At 32.8% G+C, this 17,542-nt stretch overlaps 1 protein-coding gene across 2 annotated transcripts in view; it reads right to left on the reverse strand.

The window, feature by feature from the left end:
• Positions 1-778: 778 nt before the first annotated feature.
• LOC110091900 overlaps positions 779-17,542 on the reverse strand; it is a 23,909-nt gene continuing 7,145 nt past the window's right edge. Inside the window, exons 5-9 of one of the 2 annotated variants that reach the window (XM_020816203.2) lie at positions 11,131-11,307; positions 3,469-3,684; positions 1,242-2,944; positions 1,041-1,106; positions 779-926 (exon numbers count right to left, since the gene is read on the reverse strand). In XM_020816203.2, coding sequence (XP_020671862.2) covers positions 782-926; positions 1,041-1,106; positions 1,242-2,944; positions 3,469-3,684; positions 11,131-11,307 — 2,307 coding nt within the window. In that variant the 3' untranslated portion in view covers positions 779-781. The remainder of the gene's footprint in view (positions 927-1,040; positions 1,107-1,241; positions 2,945-3,468; positions 3,685-11,130; positions 11,308-17,542) is intronic. The other variant, XM_028694258.1, reaches the window with a different exon arrangement.

Below are 17,542 nucleotides of genomic sequence, written 5' to 3' on the forward strand. Positions count from 1 at the left end.
AAAATAGAGTTTTAATACAAAAATTAAAAAGAAGCAATAAAAAAATCGTACCAAACGAAGCCTACATAAATTGTTTACAAGAGAAGTCATAAGGGATACGAAGGAAGCAAACAGTTCCGATCTTTGAGCTATCGTAGCACCAAAAAATAGTTGGGGGAAATATACTTAAAATTTTCTTTCGGATCAAAATACCCTCGCACTTTTGACACTGGTATTTGAAAAAAGTTTGAACAAAGTTATACCAATGTTGGGTCCATATTCAAACATAGTTTGAATCATATTTGAATCTTGTTCAAATGTTATTCAATCATTCTTGGAACTCAATTCAATTCCAACATGAATTAATATAGGTTCAAAAATCTTTGAACATAAACTATAACTCAGCACACTACAAAGTTAATATACCAGAGTGAGTGCAATCAAAATAATAGATTAGAAGAGATAAAATAATAGTTATAACATAACACAATGCATTTTAAGAGTGTGATTCAACTGTGCAATTCCAAAGCTATATAACAAAATCTATAATACAACAAATGTAATTGACTTATTCCAGATCTGTGGAGACTACTGATCTGCAATACTTATCAAATGATTTGTCCAACGTAACTATGATAGAGCCATAGGACTTAAGTATCTCTAGATGTGCTCAATTATTTGACAACATCAAGCAGCAATATGCTGCAAAAAATATAAATTAAAATTGCTGTAAAGAACATCCAATTTTTCATACTTTCAGAAGACATTTCTCCCCTTATTATATAACCATGCTGTTGGAATATCAATTATTAGAATCACATGCAGTTGAAATGAAGATGATCATGATGCATTCAATGAGGCAAAATCTAGTACAGACCTCTAAGACCATAAGAATATCTTGCTTCAAGCAAACATTGCCAACTAATCTAATTACAGCATCAAAAACCCTGCAGCTCACATCAAGGAAACACATGAGCATAGTATAAGCAACGGCAAAAGGTGTCATCATCTACAGAAGCAAGATAGCAATATCATATATAAATAAGTCATAAAACAGCTACCTGTCAATCATCGCAACCCCACATTGCTGGTTTATTTTCAATATCATTAGTGATATTCCCAAGAATCTGCATTATGCAGCACAATTGTTATGTACAAGCTACTCATTGGTATGTAAGTTTTTCATAAGTGTAGGAAAAACAAATATTTTGAAACCAAATCTATCATGCTATTTTCGAATTGAAGGAACAAGTAAAATTCACCTGCCAAAGAGAATAAAAACATTTCTAATGGGGCTGAAGTGCTTTTCTGTTCCACCTAATGCCACTCTTAAACTTTCACTATCCAACGGCTTAATATGAACCAAAATGCAAATTAGCATTTCAGAAAAAATTAAGAAAAAATCAATGTTTTGAGAATTGTCTGATGAGTTGTGCTGCAAGTTTTTGTTTTCATCAAGCACCTTGATTAATAGTTCACATAGACCATTTGAGAAATCATTCTCGGAGGACTGAATACATGCATTTGATTCATGGTTTAAATGATCAAAAAGGTTATTCCACACTTCTACCAGGGCTTCCAGGAGAAGACCTCTTTGTGAAGAGATCAAACATAAACTTGAGCAATCACCATCCATACTTTTAGTACAAAAAAGTACAAAGGGGTAGCAAATGAAACAATAAAGAACAGTGTATAAAGTGTCAGGTCCGTCTACTCTCAAGACCGAAATATCAAAAACCCCGTCTGTGTTCTTCATTAGGCTCTTTGCAATGATTCTCCACATCACCAAAGAGCTCATCTTTGCATTGAGTGGTTTGCTTAGGTGAACATAGAGGAAACAAACTGCAGCAAGTAAATTGACTGAAGGATTCAAAGAGAAAAGAAACTTCTGCTGAATTGCAATTGGAATACCATCCATCTCTGAGAGATGTAGAATAAATTGAGCCAGCACACACAAAAGCAAAAACTCAGTATAGATCATTGGAGATACCACGTCCATATAACCCATTAAACCTTCACTCATAGCCTGAACAAAAGGACAGCAAGTAACTTCAGATGATTTCCCATCTTTGATGTACATGAGGTCTAAGGTAAACTGATAAAGAGGAGATGCTAGCAAAAAACCCATTTCTTCTCTGACAACTATTACAGACTGAAAAGCCATCCATAGCAAATCATGAGAGTGATTCCAATCATTTCTTGAAGATATGTCCTCACAAAGTTCTTTAAGGAACTTTATAATAGTGTTTAAGCATAACTGGATGACATCACAAGGAATATTAGACCATTTAGTTTCTGCTTTAACCCCTTGTATGACAGATTTGAAGATTCTCAGGGCAGAGCTGAGAGCAAATGTTCTGATTTCAGGGTCTATTTGTGTTGTCAGACTGTGATTAATAATAGTTCTAATTATCATTAGAGGAAAATCTAAATCGCTAAACTTCAATGGCAACCATTTAATGGAATTGATCCATGTAAATCTACTAGCGAAAGAAGATACGGGAATGCCATTTTCATTCATAAAACCGCAAGGGCACCCTGCAGGAACTAAATCCATCCCCTTGGAGTTGGTTATTCCAGAGATATATTGATCAAACAAATCAAGGCATGGTTTCCACAAACAAATATTTTCATTACAAGGCTTCTTTGAAAATATCACTTCAGTGATAGGTCTGAAAGAAATCTGTAAAACTAAAGGATGATTAATTAAAAGGTCAAGCTTATGCAGGAGATAGTGCCATGTGTTAAGACATGACATGTGAACTGAAATGCCAAATTCATTTGATATAATGCCTTGCAGGGGCACCATTAGGACCTTTAATCTTCTCAGCAAGTCTTTATCAAGTTCATCATTACCTCTTTTTGAAATTCTGCTACAGTCAGGAATCGTTTCGTGATTAACTGCTTCCTGAACTGGATGCATTTCAGAGGACAGGAATGCATCGATCAGACGCTCCCAAGCAACCTGCGTAATCATCTAATAGCTGAAAACATGAACGAAGAATGCTTATGGTGATAAGTAGACGTTAGAAAATTAATGAAATGGTTCCTACAATAGTTGCATGTTTATAAATTTAAATATATCAGCGTATCCTTAAAATGAAAATAATTTTAAGAAACGCAAATGACAAACAGCTCTACAAACATGAACCGAGCTTTCTGCATACATGCATCACAAGAGAAAATTCAAGGATAAGACCATACTAATTTCACTATCAGGGAACTTAATCAACTATATTCATCTAACATAGCTAAACAATAACATAAACACCAATACAAATAATCTATACTTATAGTGACATAAAATCATATTAATAATACAAAAATGTTAAAAGGAAGAACAACCGCAAAAATGCATGTAAGCCTCACTAAAGCGTTGGACATGGCTAATTAGACAAAATTTGCATTTTATAGTTTAGCTGATACAAAATCATGATTTCAGAAAATAAGACCTTAAGTGAAAGAATATAATGAAGTTTATCTGGTTACCAGCGATGCAATCTGAACTTGTGGATCCACATCAGTAAATGTCTGCTCAGGGATTTTCAGCATCCGATTGAGAAGTTGTCTATTATTTAGTAAGCTCGGACCAAGTAAGCACACGTACCATCCCCAAGCCTGGATGATGCACGCCTTCATATGACTATTGTATTGCACGTCCATAATCCTTGCTAGTAAATTACTCTTCAGATCATGGGCTAATGCCTGTTATGTCATAATGCAAGTTTCTAATTTTTTTAAATGTGACATGACTGAGGAAAACATATTTAGAATAAGATAGCAGAATGCCTTAATTTAAAAAGAAAAAGAAGAAGAAGAAGAAGAAAAATGAATACCGTACTCACATTCAATCACATTTATTCTCCCATGCATAGCATGCGTCAATTCAAAAAGAAAAACTTCAGAAAATAATCCATAAATAGAAAAAATATATTGACTAACACAGGATACATAAAATCTTTCATTGGAAATCTTCGAGGATTATGACACCTTAAAATAAGCAATGTTCAAAAGAATATGAGATAATGTTGGATCAATAATTACAACTGCCAGCTGATTTTCTCAGACAAAGCAAAATTGATTTTATATAGACGCTAGAAAAAGAGTGATGGAACCTCACATTGATTAGGAAGAACAAATTTTCACTAATAGATTTTAGTGCAAAATTAGTTTGATACAATGCAGATAAATGAACCTAGAGTTAAACATTAAAAGAAAATAAAATCCAAGTTTCGCAAGTTTGGGCCACTTAATAGTTAGGTCACTAGTTCCAATTATTTAAGTCCATTAGTTCTTCAAAGTTTCATACATGTTACTGTAATCTGATAAGAATATTAAGTTGTTTCTAAAAAAAGATCCTTTTCTATTATAAGCACTTGAATGTAGGTCAATTAGTTTCTTTTGCTTTTCTACAACCCTCTTGCCAACACTTCTAGAAAGGTGGCATTGCATATTGTCTTATCCATCTCTAGAATATTGACGGTACAAGTACTATCTAGCCTAGATAGGAAAGAGAAAAAGAGAGATGATTCTGTACTTGACCCTTTTTAAAAAGAATATAGACAAAGGATAAGGAAATAAAGCAAATGCCTTATCATAACAATTTTATACCTGTATCTGCCTGGGTCAGATTGATCAATTCATCATGAAGACCTAAATCAAAGTCAACATGTCATTGGTTGAGAAGCTCCTTAAACCACCTACAACTCAATCTAGCCAATGGTACTTTTTTGCTTCTCCTTCTAACATAAATGTCGCCAATGGTACTTTTCTATTTTCGGGATAGATCATACCATCTAAAATATTTTCAATCTTTAACAATCAGTCTTCAGCTATGGTTGGATCACTTGCACCCTTAAATGCTGGTGGTTTAAAAGCTTGAAATAATTTTAAAAGTCGATCCACTTCACTATCATTTTCAGATCTAGATCCAGCGCTAGTAGAAGATTTCTCCATTGATGTCATTTTATTTACCACTTGTGATATCAATTGCACAATATCTTGAAGTTATTTAGATTTGTTTCCTTCATTCATTCTTGTTTAGATATCTGGCCGGGATGATTGACCCGTCATTCTTTCTGGCAACTCTTCAGACATAACTATATATATGCATATAGGTAATTCATACAATACATATACTCATTGTAATAAACATAATCATTCAAAGCATTAAATAAGCAAGTATGCTATTGTACTAAAATGAATGCACAATTCCAATAAAACTTGATTCAACCTATAGCTCTGTATATATCTCATCCTACTTCTTCTAAATCCAATTATGCTTCCATTTTATCTTAATTTGGTTATGATACCAATTTCTGTTACACCCCAATTTGACCTACCCCTTAACGGTCAATCTGGAGTATAATAGAGAAGGAAAATCTAAACCGGTTCCTTCATACTAACACCCATTCCAAGCTATTACTTTCATAATGAAGTAAGTGAAATAAATCTATTTAGACTCCCCTAATTTGCCAACCTATCTAATTTCATTATTAGTAATAGGAAGCATATAATGCCCCTTAATGAACATCAAATATAATTAAAGTAAATACAAAGCTCTATTAAAACTTTTAAAATTCATTCACATACCCAAAAGTCTGTACATCTAGCATTCAGATCTCTTTGCACACCCAAAACGTATTTACACCAAAAGAACGATCACCTCTTTTTATTGTCCCAAGGGCTCCTTCCCTTTCCTGCAGTACAATCACTGCTAATGAGCTAGGCTCAATGAAATATACAAACAATTTTTAAGAAATAATGATAAACAAATAAGAAATGCTTAGCAATGCTAACATAGTTAAAACACATATTGAAAGGTCATATTGAACCTAGAAGTGCTTAGCTTAGCAGTATTATTCATCTTAACAAAACTGTTTAACATTTTTAAATAAGTCATATAATAGCTATAAGTTTTTGCACCTTTTCAGCGTTCCAATTCAAGGTTGGGTCTAACTTCCCAACTTTTTAGAATGGAAATTGTTCTCTCATTCAGGGTTGAGTCAAATTTCTCAACTTTTAGAATTGAGAGTGTAGGCTTACCTCATTAGGTCTTTCGCATTTACTTGTGCGGGCCTATCCCCTATATATAACTTATTTCACTTTTCATATAGTCATCCTTTTTAGCCCTAATGACATATGTTTTTGATGACTTAGTTGCGCTTTAGCTGCTCTTCAGGTGCCCTTTAACTGCCATTTAACTGCCTTTTAGTTGCCTTTAGCTGCCATTTAGGTGCGCTTTAGCTACCCTTTAGCTGTGCTTTAGCTGCCCTTTAGTTGTGCTTTAGCTACCCTTTAGTTGCTCTGCCTTTAGTTGCGCTTTAGCCACCCTTTTTCTCATTCATTTGTTTATGAATATTTATCCTTTTAGACTTATGAAATCATTAACATTAATAAAGATTACTCTCTACATAAACAATTTCATACATATTCGATCATGCTCATACAAAATAACTAAAATAAATTGAAATGCATATGGTCATAAGCATAATCAAGATGAAGTGCTATAATAAAACATTTACTAATTCTTATAATCTTGGTTGGCTATCTCATCTCGTTAAGAATTTGTTCTCCTAGACTTTGTCTTTCTTTTCTCTTGTAAACAATCTCAATTAAGTTCCTCTTCATTCAATAATAATCCTTTTTTTTCTTTTCCTATATCCAACAATCTATCACAATGAACTCAGCTATCACCAACTGATTTCAGCAAACATTATTACATTCCATCCTTTTTAACCATAGATTTCAGCAAAAGTTCAATTTAGTAATTATAGATTGTTTTACCTGGACTTTATCCTCTCAACTGAGCCTTCACGAATCCTCTAGCACCCGCTCACAACAGCTTAGTAAACTCCAGATAAACTTATATGTGGTAAAAAAAAATTGGGAATGAGAAGTGAACTAAAACCTATTTTATATCTCAGTGCTCTTTTCACTTAGTCCACCAAACTCACCCTTAGTCGTCAGATTGCAGCATGCCAAAATCAATCCCTTGCATGCTCAGTTTAGTGGAATAGCTATAGTAAAATATATATTAAATAAATGACATGCTACAGTATTATCCACTATCTAATTAATTGTTAATTAACTAAGTTGATTATTCTATTAAATAAATTTACATCTATATAAACTTATAATAAAATAAGTTAATATTTAGAGGAAGTTAATACTTATATTATTTTGATCATTTTGAGGGCATTATAGCTATTCACCCAAGAAATCGACTCCATGGACTAATTGCTTACAAGCTGACAAGGGGTTCATTGCTACCTTCAAGAAAACAACGGAGATTACTCTCCCTCATCGCACAATAAAGCATCAAGCTTACCCATAAATGATATTTTAATGGAGATTGCAAAGGCTCAATCACCGCAAAAATTTAAAATGAGTGTAATGATTTCAATCAATAATCTCGTTTTATGTGTTGGCAAATTAACAAAGCTTCAGACGTTTCATACATTACATTAAATTTGTTTACATAGTCTAATTAAGTGTTAATTATGATCAAACGAGTACTTATCACATAAATAATGAATTTCAACTTAATTTTGATTCCATGAATTGTTTGCATACGATTTGACATATAGAAGTGAATGCTTTACCCTTTATAATCATTAAGTAATTATAAATTTAAAACTGCCATTAATCAGCTTCTCAAGAACACACATCCATAGAGCTTGATGGACCAACCCCAGCTTGTGCACGACAGGGTCTCATACAAAGGTTTGCGGCTATAGCCTTTAAGCCCAATTTGTTGCACAAAAAGATAATTTCAATTAGCAGTTGAATTCCTTGTGAGCTAGCAATTGGAAGGAGAGTTTTGAGGAGATTTTTGAGATGTTTATTGATATAATTAAATAGATATTTTGAGGTTCTGAGGGTATAAATACTGCATACGTATGACAGTAAAAACCAAATGGAGAAGTGAATATAAGAGCTTACGTGCAAAATCTTTCAAGTGGCTTTCAGGAATTTTTTAAGTGTTCATTAAAACAATCACCATCTTTTGAGGTTTCTGCTAAATTCAAAGAATTAGGGAGGGAAAATGCTGCCATTTTATTGCACAAAATTATTCATATTTATAGATCTATACAAGATAACTTAATAAAGAAACAAATAATTACATAACCATACATGATTGTCCTAATATAATCCTTCCTGAATCAGCCACCCAGATATGGAAGAACATCAGTGTGATGCAAGTGAGCCTCCGACGGATCCTCATCTTGACCATGGGATCAAATATCAAGGGACGTGATGCAAACCAAGGAGCTGGATATGATGAGCATACACATGAGAATAAAGCTCAAGACCCTTTGTCTCTTCCCAGTTGCCCAATTACAAGACTTAGAATCAAATATTTCAAGGAAGCACTAAATGGTTTGATCCAAAAAAATTGGACTGATCCTAAAAACTCCAACATGGACTCAAATTTTCAAAGCCTAGTCCATGTCATCAAAGAAATTGAGGAGGTTAATTAGTATGCATTTTCGTAACCAGCAAGGAGGTAATTAAAGAGGCTCATTAACAAGTATGTTTTTGCCAAGTTTCAAGAATATTAAATGGGAAATTTACTTGGGAATAGCTGGGCATATGTGGGAAATCATTTTGTAGTCTAGGAAGTTCAAATCAATGTTTAAAATTGTGCAATTGGGTATTAAGGCATTTTCTTTTCTTGAGGCGAGGTGTAAGCCTCAAAGCGTTTTGTGATGTGAGCCTCAAAATCAAAAAAATTGTGTAAAGTGCAAATAAAAATTAAAAGTAAATGTTTATATAAAAGATTGAAATAGTTGGCAACAATTAGAAAATAATATGTACTGTCATCACTTAGGGTGTATTTATTTGAGTCGTCATATAACAAATAGGACTCTCCCTTGTCTCATCCTATAGTGTCTAATACCTCCTAATATGCTTCTTCTTCATTTATTTCAGTCATCATCCTTATTCATAAATTATTTTCATCAACATAAAGATAAGATTAATACTAAAAAATTTTTAGAGGAGGTGGTGGTGGTGTGTTGCTTTCAAGTGATCATTGATGGTGGCTGCGACGGTAGTGGTCGTGGCAAAGGCAGTGTACTCGAGGTTGAGGTAGGTGAGAGGAAGTTATAGCAATTCAGGGGTGCATGAATGTGTGATTTATTCAGGGCTTTACTTAAGGATTTATTCAGGCGTGCATGAATGTGTGATTTATTCAGGCAGTGTACTCGAGGTTGAGGTAGCTGAGAGGAAGTGCATTGAAACAATCACTATCCTTTGAGGCTTCTGTTAAATTCAAAGAATTGGAGAGGCAAAATGATTCCATTTTTTTGCACAAAATTATCCCTATTTATAGATCTATATAAGATATCTTAATAAAGAAACAAATAATTACATAACCATGTATGATTGTCCTAAGATAATCCTTCCTAAATCAGCCACCCAAATATGGAAGAACATCGGCGTGATCCGGGTGAGCCTCCCACGAATTCCTATCTTGGTCGTGGGATCAAGTATCAAGGGATGGAAGGGATTTAACAAAGATCAGGATGATCCAGGTAAGCCCCCCACGAATTTTCATCCTGGCCGTGGAATCAAGTGTCAAGGGACAACTGGGATTTAAAACTCCCCCTCAAGCTGGGGAATACAGATCTATCATTCATATTTTGATAATTAGTCCCAAAAAAGTAGAGTTATCAAGCCTCTTGGTGCACTATAGAGTCCTCCATTTGATCAAAACTTTGGGAGAAATTAGCTTCAGATATTGTGGTGAGAAATAGAAGCAATGAAGGCTATATTAAGCAGGACAACAATGAAGGATGTATTGGTTATATATAGGACAAGAACCGCAAGGGAAGGTCGGCAATGAAGGCACGACAACAGGAAAAAATCCTATTTTTAGGGTTGTGACAAGCTTTAAGACAGCAGCAGAAAAACAAGTCTCAAGCTGCATAGCTATTGGCAAATTTCATCTTGTTCGATCTAGCCAGCCTTCAAACCAATGCAAATTAGTCATCCGACTCCACCCGAACACTCCTGTTCGATCGACCCCGTAGGAAGTACACGCAAGGCCTCAAATCCCTCTGGTCTGATCAAAGGTCTTGCACTCTTGCTTGTCATTGAACTCTCAACTCTTTCCATACGCAAACAAAAGGTCTTGCACTCAACTTCTCTTGCTTCTTGTTCGATCGACTCTAGACGTTGCACGCGAGAGGAACTCTTGCTCAATATTGTATATTTCAAATCCACTAGAATTGTATATTGTATATTTCATTTTGTTTTATGAATCTTACGCCACTTATATTTTAAAAATGTCTTATATTATTCTAATTCTTGCTACTTTGCAAGAGGTCTACCTATCAAAATCAAGTCATCTGCAAATAGCATACACCAAAGCACCACATGTGATATATATGGCAACCGCAAAATCAGCAACAAAATGAATTGCAACTAACATGATCAACAATATGCAAATAATTAGGCAAATCAACATACAAGCATCAACTTCAAAAGAACCTCTAGTGTAAAATCAAACTAGAAATACATATTCCCAATAGAAAATAATTTTTTGGAAAATTTTTATTCGGTATTCAGCGAAAGAAGTGCAAGAACAACAGCATCTAATCAAATTATGTTCAAAGACTGCAGAAAAGGGGGTTTTAGGTGAGATAAAAGTTAAGGTAATGTCATGGGAAGAAAAAGAGAAAGGTCACACACGCATGGAGAACCTGCGGACTTCTGGATTAATGTTGAGCCTGAAAACCAGCAAATTCTTCACTTGTAGGAGAAAAAAATTAAAAGAAACAAGAAGACGCAAGGATAGTAATTGTGCCATCATCTAAAGGTTAAGAAAATGAAACGTATCATGCCCTTCTTGTGATTCCGTGCTGCCTCAACATATATAAAGAACTTACTCCTTCAGTTCATGGAACCAAATATCCGTGAAATGAAACTAAGGATTTCTAAGGTGTTGCTTTCTAATAAGAGCATAAATAATTAGTAGAGGAAGATAAACAAATATTTATATGATCCTACTTGTCCATTTATGGGAAAAAACTCAAACTTTAAAGAAAGTATAGGAAAAGAGAATATAAATTCATATAAACTAGAAGTATATCATCATAGGCATATTTTGTTGAAGGCTTAGAAGAAAACAATCATAATGAGTACCTTCGAAAGAGCTGGTGGAGGAGGACATATGATTGACTTCATCTTCATAAGGCATCTTTCTGTTATATCTCTTTCCTTCTTATCATAGCTTACAAGTCTTCTATATATAGGTGGAAGCCACAAGTTTGCAATCTCCCTTAATTTATTAGGGAGTTGAGTAGCTATTTTCATCAGAGCCTTTGATGATGATACAAAATAAGAGACATATAAGAGCACATAATTGAAAGAGATACGTTACATGGAGTCGAAAATTTTTATTTTTCTGATAAGAGAAAGACTGTGGTACATGAACTAGTAAATAGCAACATGACAAACATGCATATTTTGAGGCGAACAGACTTGCAAAATTCTCATTCAAAAACAAAATATCTAAGAATGATTGCAAGTTTTTATGATAGTGCATTATCAGATGACGATTCATGATGCTCAATAATTGAAAAAAATCAACAGCCATCGAAATAATACATAGTATCCAAACAAAATCCTTATAGACATGTCAAGAATAAGGTTTGTGGATCATGAATCTGACAACTTTTTTAGACTCATTGTGCCCCATCCAAAGTCGGCTCATTGAAATATAATGATATGCCTGTCAGAAGAGCAATAGCCAACTTAGGCTAGGGCATCGAGCTTAACCTTGATGCCCTCTATGTCCAAGAGCCAAGGAAATCTAAGGAGTATATGTTGCAAGCCCCCGAGAATACCTGAAGTTAAAGCCCTGATAGGCATCAGATGATAGTGATTGAGGCTTTAATACCAAGTCAATTCCAAGAAGATGTAAAGAAAGAAAAAAATGAGATTAGTGCCCAAATAAGGTGAACAATGAATGGAGTATGTTCTAGAGCTGACAATGTCTGATTTGGAAATGATTTTGATATTTGGAAATATAACTTAACTAACTAACTACTCTAAATAGAGTGATTACTGTCTTAACTTCACTAGTTTTAAATATAGATAATTAATAACTAATTTAAATACTTAATTAAAAGCAGAAAATCGTGTAAAATAGATATAGATGTTAATAATTAACAATAAATTTTTATTAAATTGAAATTGAATTCTCTTATTTTAAATAAGGTTTTTAGCATTAAAAGGGGAAAACCTATTTGTCCTAATTGAATAAGCATTCAAAAAAAGGAAAAATAGGCCATTAATGAAAGAAATAAAATCTTAATTTCTGTTATACAAAATAGGGTTATAATTTCAATTGACCGTATTTAATGTAAGACGCATACTCAAAAATTTTCATAATCCTTTAAAGCAACTAAGTAATTTTAATAATTAAAACTAATCTTAAAATAGTTATTAAAAATATACAGCATGCGAGTAATTGATGAATTAATCTAGCAGCCAGTATTAGACATGTAAGTCCTACTGAGTTTTATAACTCATAAAGTATATTTAAAGTAAGAAAAAATTTGTAAATAATTATATTTTGAGAGTACAAATAATATTTAAAATAAATTTTTTGATATAAAATAAGAATAATTTCATGCATGTCAAATTAAGTATATATGTATATAATTATGAACATATTTTGAGCAACTGCTTCTTGTAAGGGCCTTCGTGGCCAAGCGGGCTATATAAATACATATTTGAGAACTTACAGCCCCATATAAGTCTGATATGAGATATTAATGATTTGTAGCATCAGATGATAGTGATTGAGGCTTTAATACCAAGTCAATTCCAAGAAGATGTAAAGAAAGAAACAAATGAGATTAGTGCCCAAATAAGGTGAACAATGAATGGAGTATGTTCTAGAGCTGACAATGTCTGATTTGAAATTTAATGAAATGCAATAATTATGCATATACAATGAGCAAATTAACAGTGTAATAGGATAGGTCAAATCAAATCAGCCTACTGAGTTGATCTGGCTTAACCAGGAATCCTAACTAGTATGTGCTATCGCTCTAAATTAGAGAAATTCAATATTTCACTAGTCCAAACTTAATGAAATTAATCTTCACTAATTTTATAATTTTTATATTTTTATTTTCTTCTTAATTAAAAAGTCATTTAATGCTTGATTATTGATTTTGATATTTGGAAATATAACTTAACTAACTAACTACTCTAAATAGAGTGATTACTGTCTTAAGTTCACTAGTTTTAAATATAGATAATTAATAACTAATTTAAATACTTAATAAAAAGCAGAAAATCGTGTAAAAAATAGATATAGATGTTAATAATTAACAATAATTTTTTATTAAATTGAAATTGAATTCTCTTATTTTAAATAAGGTTTTTAGCATTAAAAGGGGAAAACCTATTTGTCCTAATTGAATAAGCATTAAAAAAAAGGAAAAATAGGCCATTAATGAAAGAAATAAAATCTTAATTTCTTTTATACAAAATAGGGTTATATTTTCAATTGACCGTATTTAATGTAAGACGCATACTAAAAAATTATCATAATCCTTTAAAGCAACTAAGTAATTTTAATAATTAAAACTAATCTTAAAATAGTTATTAAAAATATACAGCATGCAAGTAATTGATGAATTAATCTAGCAGCCAGTATTTGACATGTAAGTCCTACTGAGTTTTATAACTCATAAAGTATATTTAAAGTAAGAAAAAATTTGTAAATAATTATATTTTGACTCACAAATAATATTTAAAATAAATTTTTTGATATAAAATAAGAATAATTTCATGCATGTCAAATTACGTATATGTGTATATAATTATGAACATATTTTGAGCAACTGCTGCTTGTAAGGGCCTTCGTGGCCAAGCGGGCTATATAAATACATATTTGAGAACTTACAGCCCATATAAGTCTAATATGAGATATTAGTGATTTGTAGCTTCTTATTTATTTTGTTTAAATTGAGTTTTGTACTCAATCTTGATAATTTGATAAGTTTGCCTCATATTATTGGTTGTATATGTATAAAAATAAATATATAATTAAGATAATGTAAGCAAAATAAGTGCATATGAATATAAGCAATAATGATCAATGCATATTTTTATGTTGAAGTATAATGCCATGTAAGTCCTAGTGAGTTTTATAACTCACCTTAAGTTTCATTTTGTAGATGCTTTCAGATTAATTTGCAGGACATGAAAGTCATCGAAGATAAATAAAGACTTAGGATGCTTACTATTTCATTGTATTAAACATCTTAAGTTAATGTATAATACTTTCTTATATTATAAGAATTCCTTATTATACATCTTATGTATGTCGTTGTAATTAAATATTTATGCATGTATGTTTCAAATGTAATATCAGAGCACCATTTAAAATTAGAAAATATTTATGACATATTCATTATTACAACTTAATAATATCATATTTATAATACCCGCTAAAACTGTTGATCAAATAAGTCATCAATCCATGATAATGGGTACTTATTGTTGATAGTCACTTGATTTAAAGAACGATAATTTATACACAATCGAAAAGATCCATCTTTTTTTCTTCACAAAGAGTACAAGAACACCCTAGGGTGAAACACTGGGCCAAATAAATCTCTAAATCCAAAAGTTCCTGAAGTTGTAATTTCAAATCTAATAGTTCTAAGGTCAAAATTCTATAGGGTGCCTTAGAAATTGGTGAAGTTCCTGGTATTAAAGCAATTGTAAAATCTACCTCTAGTTTTAGTAGCAAATCGGGTAAATTTTTTGGAAAGACATTTTGAAATTCTCTGACTACATGCTCTCTTCAATAGAAAAATATGTTAAACTCATTATAGAAGTGGTATTTTCCTGAAAGAAAAAGTTTGTTGATTTGAAGGATAAAAGTTTAACTCTTTTCTTGAATCAAATTGGCCTTCCATGTTGATAACCAATCCATTCCAAGAATAATTCCAAAATCTTTAATTGGCAAAGGAAGTAAGTCGACAGGCATGCCATGTGATTGAATTATTATTTCACAGTTTGGATAATACATTCTGGTTTGAAAGTATCATCTTAAAGGTGTTGAGATAATGAGTTGAGTTTTATATGGCTGGGATTTGAGTTGATGTTTGGCAGCAAGTGTATTTGATACAAAAGAATGAGTTGATCCAAAGTCAAAAAGAGTATAGAATGAAACTTCAAAGGCAGATAATGTACCTTCCATAGTGGCATTTGATGTTTGGGCTTCTTCACTTGTCAAAGCAAACACTGTAGTTTAAGGATTTTAAGGCCCGATTTTATTGTACATTGTATCTTGGGTGGTCAAATTTTTCTTTGGAAAGTTGGAAATGAAATGAGATGAACTACCACAGATAAAACATCGATGATTTAACTTGTAACAATCCTCCACCTTATGCTTTCCTCCACAATGAGTGCAATTGATTGGGTTTGCTTGATAATTATTTATAGTTTGAGGATTAAAATACTTTTCTTTTCCTTATTTTCTCCTTTAAAATTTTGGTTATTATGCAGTCATTTCTCGGATTAACGTTCCCACCTTGCTACTTTACGTTCTTCAATAATTAATAGCAAGTTCCCCTCTACCACGATCTGAGAAATTCACAGTGATTATGATGGTAGTTGATAAGTTGATAAAATATGCTCATTTCATTCCCTTACGACATCCCAACACAATCGTTATAGTAACAGCAGCATTCATCAGGGAGGTGGTTAGATTGCATGAAATCCCAAAGTCAATAATATTTGATCGAGATAAGGTGTTTCTCAGTTAATTCTGGAGGGAATTGTTCATGCTGCAGTGTACAGTTCTCAACAAGAGCACCGCCTACCAATCTCAGACAGATGTACAGATGGAAGTAGCCACCAGAAGTTTGGAGACTTACTTGCAATGTTTTGTTTTAGAAATACCTCGAGTGTAGGCCAAGTGGCTAGTGTGGGCAGAGTATTGGCACAAACCTCTTACCACTCAGCTTCTCAGATGACCCCATTCAAAAAATTTATACGACCCATTCAAAATATTGTACGACAGAGATCCCCACACATGGTGCATTTTGGACAAGGGAGCACACCAATCTCTTCAGTAACAAAATACTTGGAGAAAAGACATAGGTGCTAGAGGAGTTGAAGAGGCACCTGATGAGAGCATAGTAGATTATGAAAAAGCAGGCAGATGAACATAGGAAGGACATCCAATTCCAAGTTGGGGATAAGATGTTTTTAAAATTACATCCTTACAGATAGAGGACGGTGGCAAACAGGAAAAACGAGAAACTAGCCTCGAAGTATTTTGGCCCATATGAGATATTGAAAAAGATTGGAGCAGTGGCTTATCGCCTAAGGTTGCCCCCGACAGCCAGCATACATCAAGTGTTACATGCATCACAGTTGAGGAGGGCCCTAAAAGGAGCATGCAGCTAGTATAGTGTTATTGGAGTCACTGACTGAGGATGTAGAAGTGGTGTTAGAGCCTTTGGAGCTTAAAGGGATATAACAAGGAGAAGGGAGGGAGAATGAAGTCTTGATTAAATGGAAGAGCCTGCCAGACTATGACTACACTTGGGAGCCATACGAGAGGATGAAGACCCAATTCCCATCATTTCACCTTGAGGATAAGATGATTCTTTGGGAGGGGGGTATTGTTAGACCGACTCATGGGTCGGTTGAACCGGTCCAAGTTGGACCAATTCAAGTTTATTCCATGTGGAATAAACCTGCCGCCCAGCAAAGGGGCAGACGGCTCAGTAGGGCCCAGCAAAGTTAAGAGGGGATTTAGGATTTAATTAATGAAAGCTTTGGGAGAAAAAATTCAAAAACAAGGGTTGTTTAGGAAATTGTATTGGTGTTTTTGCTTTAAATAGTTCTTTTATATCTAGGGTTAGGTTATGTGAGAATTTATGCATAATTTGCATTTCTCCTAGGATTGTTTGGGTTCTAGTCTTCGACTAGAGAGTTGGAGAGAAGGTTCTTCCTTCCAAATTGAAGATCCACTGTATCTTGTCTTTTTTCTTGATTATTTCAGCAATTTCAAAGCTTTTCTTGTGGTTGCAATCAAGCTTTTCTCCTACAAATCTGATTTGTGCTTGTTGGAATTTAAATTTATGCACCTGTGTCATAACAAAATGCTAAGTAGATATTTTATAATCTATTTTATTTGTATTAAATTCTTATTTTTTATATTATCTCTATGTGAAAATAAGTTACTTCTTATTTAAAAAAATATACATATATGCATTTTTTTATGTTCCTTTAAATATATAATTATTTCTCTAAAATTTCTTAATACATTGAAATCTTATTTTCTTAAAAACTTATATCAAGATTATTTTTAGAACTATAAAATTAATAATTTGAAGATAATATATATAAACTAAAATTTTATAATTACTTCTAAATAATAAAAAATTATTGAATAATATCATAATTAAATAAATTTAAAATCATGCCACAAAACTTGCATTAACATAAACTAAATATAGATAATAAAAATTTTGCCTAATAAAATTTGATGATTGTAGAAGAATTTCACGAACAA

This window comes from Dendrobium catenatum, unplaced genomic scaffold, assembly GCF_001605985.2.
Source record: "Dendrobium catenatum unplaced genomic scaffold, ASM160598v2 fragScaff_scaffold_431, whole genome shotgun sequence".
In the NCBI taxonomy this organism is placed as follows: domain Eukaryota; kingdom Viridiplantae; phylum Streptophyta; class Magnoliopsida; order Asparagales; family Orchidaceae; genus Dendrobium; species Dendrobium catenatum.